Source organism: Xiphias gladius, chromosome 4 (genome assembly GCF_016859285.1).
Source record: "Xiphias gladius isolate SHS-SW01 ecotype Sanya breed wild chromosome 4, ASM1685928v1, whole genome shotgun sequence".
Lineage (NCBI taxonomy): Eukaryota > Metazoa > Chordata > Actinopteri > Istiophoriformes > Xiphiidae > Xiphias > Xiphias gladius.
This window is the reverse complement of record NC_053403.1, coordinates 17,011,905-17,021,474: the sequence shown is the minus strand read 5'-3', so window position 1 is coordinate 17,021,474 and position 9,570 is coordinate 17,011,905. Positions and strand designations below refer to the sequence as shown.

Below are 9,570 nucleotides of genomic sequence, written 5' to 3'. Positions count from 1 at the left end.
GTACAAAAAGAGCCCTAGAGCACATTACATCAAACCCTTCTTAATCTTAGTTTATTCATCTTTGATTGGTATAGCTGAGCCTCATGTCCTCAGAGGGTTTACACTGTAAGACGTGAAACTGATGTTTTGGTAAATCCTTCATTGTGGCAAGTCCCAAGAGGATTTTTACAACTTTCTGAATTGACATTTTTAGAGTAGAAAAATAACGATTTCCAGCAAGCCACACTACACTCAGTATGTATTATTCCACTAAAGGAATCCATCATGTTTGCCCTTATACAATTCCTTTGTTTCACATTAAAAAAAAAAAAAAAAAACAAAACAAAGAACAATTATTTGGGCTAATTTTTTCCATCACGGCTGCTAGTGCATTACATAAACATTTTGATAAAACAATCATAATCCTTTTCACAAACATTTTCATTATCTTTAAGTTGAAAGAAGGCAGACTGAAATGCACTGAGGAAACAAAGCTGCCAACAGATGAAAAACTCAAAATCCAGTGTTACAAAATTACAAGTGTCCAACTGTACAAGCAAAACCAGCCTTTACTCCTTTCCTATTAACTTCTTGTACTGAACCTTGAAACAGAAAATTGTGGTCATATAACAAAATCATTTCACAACAACGGCGATAACAATCCATCACACAGCATGTAGCATATATAATGGCGGCATCAGAGAGTTCTGGTTTGATACACTTTAGTCAATAAATAGTCGATCAAATGGACAGGATCCAACAAAGAGTAACTACACCAGTGAGGATCCATGTAAACAAAACCAAACCTTACATTACAGTGAAATGTTGGTAAGCACTGTCTAATAAATAAATAGATTTACTATAGTAAAAGCTGATGGGAGCAGACAAGGAAAGTTCTTAAGAAAAAAAAGATGGACATAACCAGCGTTGTTTTGCTATTTTCAGCCAAAACTTCATTGAGTTTTTTAATGTTTACTAGTACCATCATTTATTCCACTGGCATTGGACCAGTATCAAACAGCAAGATCTGATTTTAGCACAAGACCATTAAACCATTTTTAGGATTTATAAATACTCTAAAGCGAACCATTAAGAAAGCACAATGTCAACAGGAGGAATTAAGAGTTAAAATGAATTCTGTAAGTTTAGCTAAATGTGGGATATGTTGTTGTACCAATAAAGGAAAAACAAAATTTGCACTGGTAGGTTCCCAACTTTGAAGAATGTGTGAAAGCTGTAAAAAACAAAAATAAGCTCAAATCCATTTGTTTTTGGCCAAGGCAAAAGTCTAGAATAGTGCCAGCAGTCTTGAAGCTGTCCTGGCTTGTATGTTTCAATAAGGCCTTCATTAAGGACACATGGTATTTAAACAAATTACTGTTCTATTACAGTGACAAAGCACAGATATTAAAGCCATATTAAAATTCAAAAGATTTTGTTGCTTTACCATGCACCAAAAGTTAGTTTACTATGAGCTATGGCTGTGGTTGATTTGAGAGCTTAAAAAAAAAAAAAAATTTACAACTGGGATCCTAAGGTTTACACACTTGCAAGAGATACGTAGGTCATGGCATATAAGAATTTCAGTTATTTGTGAAACTTATTTTCTGACGTTTGAAAGACATGCATCATTGGCACACAAACATAAACACATTTAGGTTCCTTCATAAATGTACTGTGGGTCTTCTGAACATTCCCTGAATTAAAAATATACAGTACATTCAACGTGTTATTTTTCACTTGGTAGAGTAGAAAAGTCGACAATGTCATTGAGACACAGCCTCCATCTCTTGTACTGAAACTTATTTGTGTCTTTGCAAACAGCCAGTTCCATTGCACTCATTAGCTTGAACCACATTCATTATAATGTGAAGACATAAGGTAGTCATTTAAGATATAGGGAAAGCAGATAACAGATTTAGATATCAAGAATTTCACTTGGGAGCCATAACATCCCGATAACCCAAACTAATCTGTATAAATATTTTTACTACATTTGGACTACAAGGTCAGGGAAAAGCTGAAAACTGTTGCACCTTAGTTGGTAGAATCAGATACGATCCCAGACCCATCATAAAAACAGGTATGTTATCTATAAGAAGGTGGAACCATGCAGATTGAGTGAGCTACTGTGGGGAAAAAAAGGAAAAAAAGGGAAAAGGATTTAAAAAAAAAAAAAAAAAAAAAAAAGGCCTTTGGAACTAAATCAACCAAAAACTTAAAATCTAAGCTTAAGTTTGCTGCAGATTAAATGGTCATAGAAAAACACTTTTGGAGGGGTTTGTGGTAAGTTATCTGGCCACCAAATCCACAGTGATGTTAAGAGGGGAGACACTGAGCCATTCAATCCAAAATAAACTGTACAATGCATCTGGGGCTGTTTTGCTAACATTGGACTGGTGCACTGCAGAAAAGAAAATGGGTGGAGTATATCAGATGACCTCAAAGTGCTTCAGTAAAACCACAAATTATCAGACAGAAGGCTGAATATTAAACACAGCAATGTTTTCCAGCAGGACAGTGACCCTAAACATAAACATACTGATTAATTTACAGTGTATACTGTAGAAAAAGACTAACACATCATCTGTTACTGTGTCTTCAGAGTCAAAATGTCCATTTTTTCTGACCAATGAAGACGTTAACAGTTGTCATGTCAGTCTGTTCAGAAAATTAAGGCTGTAAAATGAATGTGCTCCAATCCCTACAAAAAACAAACAAACAGACCGATGTGTATTATCAGAACACCCACAAGTAATTTACAAAAGAGACCAAATGTCTAAGTTATTCGTTCTTGTGACAATGACCTCCAAACATTTTGTCACAGAATATACAACTCTTACAACCCTTACAACTCTAAATAAACTGTAATAGAATAGAAAGTATCCCTTGCTTGAGATGTTCCTCGGAAGCCATTTTAAGTCAACATAAGCACAGCAAGTACGTTATCATCACATCAAATATCATTTTATAGTTAAATAAACACAATATGCAAAAACATGTTTAATACTGAGAAAATTGGTAGTAATAATACAATCTGATAATATAAATGTTAGGCATGAATGTACTATAGGAGCACTATGTATACACAGATAGTGTGCTTATGATGACTAGCGATACACTTCAAGTAACTTAAAACGAAAAACTTTTGAAGTCCGCAAAAATGAGCTACTATAGCTGCCATTTAATTCTGCCCAGAAATTGCTTCAGAGCTACTCTTACATTATTGTAGTGCAAATGCAAAGTTCTGTGACATATACAGGGTTTGGATATTAAGGCCATAATTTAGAACCATACGAAAAAGAAAAAATAAAGCATCACAAATTACACAACTGTTCCCAATTTAGACGTTGCAACTGTTGGACCTTTTGTCAAATAAAAATTAAAAATTGTGGACGTAAGTAGCCTAAAGTTGATGCACAATAACTGGTCTTCATCAAGAAACCTGACTTTGTCTTAGCAGACTCAAAAGGTTTACACAAATATTTCACACATTTCACATTGATTTACATCATCTGTTTTTTTTTTTAACACATATATACACACATTATATATATTATATATATAATATATATATACACATATACATACATATATACATATATACATACATACATACATATATATATATATATATACATATATATAAAAACAACACACATAAGAATGAAAGAATTCATACACAAGTCAGATAAATATGGTTGAGCTACAGGAAGCACCCTTTGCACTGGGATGTTATTGGGGAAGCATCTAAATGGCTGTTAAGAGCTTTACTTCCAGCCAGTTTGCCCTGTATTACAGCTGCCATCAACATGATGGGAATGCTAAACTGTCAACGGGCTGTGCTAATTCTTTCATATCATCTTTTTAAAACACAGCAGGAACTAAAGAGACACTTTAGGCACATGTTTGTCTGTTTGAAGATGCTGGCTATCATGAGGCCCTGAACACATTCAGTGTGACATGGGAACATTTCCTTGAGCCTGTCATAATCATTGATGTTACATTATTGGTAACTGCTGCATAAAGTAATTTAGATTATATACACACTTACTGACTGTTAAGCAGTACCAGTGGAACACAGCTTAAAGAAATACCATGAATGATGCAAAACTATTGTAGAGATGTCAAACCTAATTCATTCTGTTGTCAGAAAGATTAGTATACTGATGTCTTTAGTTTTAGATGAAAACACCTTGTCGTGCGCTGTTAAAGTTAAAATATCCAGTCTTAAGAGTTTTAATCAAGCTTTCAGATTCTTAGCCTATATTGTGCATTTGGTAAAGAAAAAAAAAATTTATTAAAAAAAAAAAAAAAAAAGTTTTTTTTTTTTTTTACCCTCTGCATCCCTTTATGCCTGAGATCTGAATCTCTCAGAGCTCTTCGATCCAGACTGCCAATGAGCAAAAGAGTGCCGAAGAGAGGCAGTTTCAGTGGAAGAGATCTAGTCAGGCTCAACATGGCAAAGCAGTGTGCTGTGGTTCTGGCCCTGTTGGACCTTTGGTCCCTGACACACCAAGCTGACAGCTTGCGACCGGGCAGCACTTTATGTGTGTGGCTGACCATCGCCCATAGTTTTTTCACCGTGTCCTTAACTGATGACACGAGTTGGATCATAGCTGCGGCAGTTTGGACAAATAAAGTTGCCGAATCAGTGAATGAAGCGATTAGAGACCGACCTAGAAAATGATCATTTTTTCCCACCATCTTTTCTTTTACCACAAGCTAAACACCACAGACTGACACCATCAGCTACAGCAAAACACAGTTTACAGGCAACTTTTTTAAGAGACATTCTGATATTATCAATTCGTAATTTGATCATATATTGCGACCTTTTTAACAAACTAGCCAAAAAAATTGCTTTCCTTCTCTTTCCCTGGTGTTTCCTGTATAGCAAATACAGACTGATGACCAAAATATTTCCTCTCATGCAGGTGCAGAATTTATGTGCATGTTGGTGGTCACCAGCTATATTCTTGCATTGAGTTAGACTGCAACTTTTAACACAAGAGGTGAGGCAACAAAAAGTCTGCTTTATTTGCAGCAATTGTTTGAGGCTGGCTTGGTGTGTCAGGGCCCTTAGGCAGGCAACAGCCAAAATGTAGGCCACAGCACACTGTCTGTGAGAGAGAGTCTGGGGGTGGGTGTGTATTGTGGAGCACATTACTTTCGGTCCATCTGTCTCTGTAAGCTCCAACCCCCCAATGCTGGCCTTCCTTTCCCAGTTTCAGTCTAAAGGCTTATTGTCTAGCGCTAGTCTAGGTCTAATCTGCCTTTAAGATGGTCTGAGCAGCTCTCTCCCTCTCTTTCTCTCCATCTTCCTCCTGAAGGCTGGCCAGCAGCTTAACACAGATGCCAGTGTCACCACTCCGCAGAGCCTGAAGGAGGAGGTCTGTGTGTTGTTTTAGCCGGTCTAGGTCGTTCTGGGTGCGTCGGTTCTGCCTGAGGAGCTCCTTGGTGCGAAGCGTGATGTCTAGGAGGCCAGATTTGCTTAGGATGTTGTAGGTGTTGCAAAAACGCTTCCTCCGTGTATCAGCATCATTGTCACTGTGGTCATGTTCTCCTGGTGAGACTTTCTCCTGGGTGCCCATCCAAGGAACAGTGAGTGTCTGGTTTTTGGAACCATCAGTGTTAGTGAAAGAAAGGGAGGTGGTACAATCTGACTGCCTGATAGTTGATGAAGGCCTCTCCCTGGCAGGACTACTGCCGGTGCTGGTTTCTGTTGTAGGGAAAGAAAGTCGGCTCTGTAGCTGAGGAGACATGGTGCTGGGGGTACCAGGAAGACATGGAATGGTTGAGCCAGAGTTACTAGCACTACCACACAGACTTCTTGGCTGTTTCTCTCTCTGACAGTGTTCACGGTGGTTGGAGGTCAGAGTGCTACCTCTCTTTGACCCTGAAGAAGAGGAGGAGGAACGAGACGAGGAAGAGGAGGTGGGTGAAGATAAGGAAGCAGTTCCTCTCCCTGAGGAAGCGGAGCTGTCTCCAGGGTGTGGAGCGATCTTGGGGTAGGATTTCAGGATTGGAAGATACTTCTTAGGGCGTCTGTGTCTGGGGGTGGCTTCTTTGGAGGCAGGGGAAGCTTGACGAGAGACGACAGGTTGGAGGAAGACCACCTGAGGCTGCTGGACCACGGGCTGAACCACAGGCTGAACCACTTCCACTGTGGGACTAAACCGCCAGGGTTTCAGAGCAGGAGGATTGTCTGCAGGCTGCAATGGCAATTGATTCAAAATTGAGAGCTTTAAAAGGCACGCCCATCAAACACATCTACCTGTTTCACACGTGTGAACCTATAAATTATAACCTTTACAACAATATGAACCACATATTTAGTATTTGTACTTAACAAATATCTAAAATTATCAATAGTGATAAGAATTATAACCATTTCTCTTTTGATAAAGTGTCAGTAATACCTTCAGCACCACTACCCAGTCTGAAGTGTAGTTCAATACGCATCACTGTTAAAGTAAAAAATTACACAACTACATTACATAATTATCAAATAAAGTTTCACTTTTCTACTTTACTGTGCCCACAAATGCATGTTTTCCTTTTCCTTCTTTCTCTGTAGGCACTGAAATTACTTTTGCACAGTGTCAGTAGATTTCTTTCCACCCCTAATAGAGTGGTCACTAAAGCCAGTCAATGTCTGACCTAATGTCCGTCCAGGTCTGGACTAGGGTTGGATGACATGCACCGACATGCAGTCATTCATTCAGAGAAGACTGCAGAATGGAATATATCTAGGACTAAAATAAAATAATTTTTAAAAAAAATAAATAAATAAATACAACATAACTCTGCTTGAGACACACAAACTAACCCAGCAACAATTCTATCAGAACAGACGCTAATTAGAAGCAAAGTTACATTTACTTTTTAATAGAAGCAACATTGTAAGCAGCATGGTATGGATATACCAAGATGGAAGTAAGCCATTTCATTTAGTCATAGAAATAAAAAAGGTTCAAAACTAGAGTACAGTAATACCATTGAGTTTAACCAATTTAAAGTTTCAAAAAAAATGGTTTGCTCAATAAACTATTTGTGACCAAAATTCTTACCACATCATTCTTTGCTTTCCTCTTTTCATTCTTTTTATAAAATCTGAATTTGATTTTGAGCCATTTTTACTTTTATGTCTCTGCTGTTGGTCAGTAAATAGTTTTGACCCTATGTGAATGGTCAGTCTTTTTTTGGTGACAAATTCCAGGCAGCTATGACTGGAATGTGAAGACACATTCAGTTAAACACAGGCACAATAAAACTGCCTACAACTTTCCTGTTGTAACCTGATTATACCACTGCTTGATGTTAAAATATTGAGGGTTTAAACTCTGAGCAGAAGCACCAAACTAATTCATCCACACAGATAAAATTAAAATTTTAGGTTTTATCTTTTAAGAGTTAAGGTTTTGCTGTGTACCTGCTTCAGGAGGACATTGTTCATGATGATCATGGGAGAAAGGCTGGAGTAGGAGCCTCCCACCACAGCTAGCTGGGAAGGCTGGGGCCCCGAGCCAGAAGTCTGTGGTCCCTGCTGTACAACAGGGCGGGGGGGATCCTCAGAGTCTGTGGTGTCCATTGTGCTCATATGCTCTGAGCTTGCATCTATAGGCCAGGAAGAATTGTAACTGGGGTTAGTTGAGTGATACTTTATAATGATAGCAGGTAACACTGTGGCAATGGAAAGGTCGAACCTGAGAATCCAGAGTCTCTCTCTGAATCAGCCCGGGTGTCTCCAAACTTCATGTTGTGTGGTCTGTTTGCTGCCCTTGAGTGACACTCTGCCTTCCTCTTGGTGCTCATCTCCTTTCCTGCTGTCCTGACAATGTCCGTGGCTCGACAAGCTCTCACAACAACATCGGCATATCAAAGGCTAAATTTGGGAATCAAACAAGATTAGGCAGAAGCTCTTTTCATGTCAACCACAGAATATGGAGTTGTGTAATGATATATATTTAAACAGGAAAGGTGTTAATTGACAAGTTCAGTTAAGAGATGGGTAGCATGTCAACATCGTGATATGGTAGTGTATGCTAGTTACTTTAATACTTGTAAAAAACACATGCCTCCTCTTGGTGTGGGTACACTAGCTAGTTTTTCTGGATAGTTCCAGCCAAGTGTAATGAACAATAAAGGCCTGATCATATTAACTGGTTACGTATTTGGACATTTTTTTTTAAATGAATAGTGTTTCTATTACCCTCCACTCGTTTTTAACACCAAAACTCATAGCTATCCTATACAAAACCGGGTCAAAATACCGACTATTGCAAAGCTAACATTAGGAGCCTTAACTGACACAAATTATCGTTACACGGTAAGTACAAAAACACCCCGAGACGGTTGAGCAACACAATAGAATACGCTTACTTGGTCCTTGGCGCTTTTCCAACGACGCTGTCTACAAAGCAGAGGGTTACGAGCTTGCAGCCGGGTCGAGGTGTCCCCTGTGTCTCGGCGACTTATTTTCCTCGGTGTGGCCGTTGCTGCCCAGCTACGTTGACTAGAACTCGGTGTTCCACGGTACTATACACGAGACAGACCACCCCTCCCCTGTCTGTTCGGTCACATGCGAAGCACGGTGGCAACTGCCGTCAAGGGTTGCAATCGAACTGTCCTCTAAGACCGTCAAAACGGAAAGTGGACTACTGACAGCCCAGGGGCTTTCGCTCACCTACGAAAAATTGTTCCCGGACAACGAAAAATCCAAGGGACAGGATATTCGTTACAGTCACTCTGCCATATTTGGTAGCTAAGGGCGTAGCCTAGCCTGGAGTATCAGATACGTCACGTCTTTAGGCTGCTACGCCCGCCCACCGGCTGGATTTCCTGGTCTCCGATTGGCCGGCGCAGGCAGCAGCTGAAAAACGTGACCGCTGCAAAATGTGTGGCAAGCTAAGGACATTGTGTTCGCTGTGCAGTTAGGAGGTGTAGTGTACAGTACAGTGCAGGCATCTCAAATGTACCGTCGGGGAATCTGGTGACGTGAGGTTTCAAGCGTAATGTTCTGATCTATTACATAATAGCCTGGTTGGCCCATGGCTAACCTAAGCTTAGCAAGTCTGCATGTTTGAAGAACTAAACAAAACACTTCCCCTCAGAACAAAACGTACTCACGTGCAGACATGCTGAATAGGGAGAATGAAGTGGCAAGGTTTCTTTTTGAGGTGTGCACACACGCCGAGGGAGAGAAGAAAACCTAAAAAAAAAAAACTGCCTCTGAACGAGCAGCATAATATGTTTTCACGTACTGCAAGAAAAAAGCTTTCACAAAGTAGGATTAGAAAGTTATCCAAAAAACAAGAAAAAACTGAAAACGAGTACAGTATCTGTTTGCACTAATGAAATCCAAAAAAAAAAAAAAACAACCTAACAAAATCAAACCTTTTAATGATTGCTAACTTTTCATCACTTCACAAAGTTGTCTAGGGAGACTGATCTTCCTGTTTTGTGAAATACCATATAAGGAAGTTTTGCTGTTAAATCTAACGAGACTGTCATCTCACATGTTTCTTAGAGGCTGTGAATGCAATACAAATCAATGGATAACAGTAACCCCTTGTGCTTTGTTAACAA

The 9,570-nt window shown here is 39.2% G+C and overlaps 1 protein-coding gene across 1 annotated transcript; it reads right to left on the bottom strand.

Moving 5' to 3' along the window:
• Positions 1 to 2,175: 2,175 nt before the first annotated feature.
• Positions 2,176 to 8,729, bottom strand: cipcb (CLOCK-interacting pacemaker b). The gene is made up of 4 exons (XM_040125976.1): positions 8,365 to 8,729; positions 7,689 to 7,867; positions 7,415 to 7,599; positions 2,176 to 6,194 (listed from the first exon to the last, which is right to left on the bottom strand). Exons 2-4 carry the CDS (start codon positions 7,795 to 7,797, stop codon positions 5,247 to 5,249), a joined length of 1,242 nt encoding a protein of 413 aa, XP_039981910.1. The 5' UTR covers positions 7,798 to 7,867; positions 8,365 to 8,729; the 3' UTR covers positions 2,176 to 5,246.
• Positions 8,730 to 9,570: the final 841 nt, after the last annotated feature.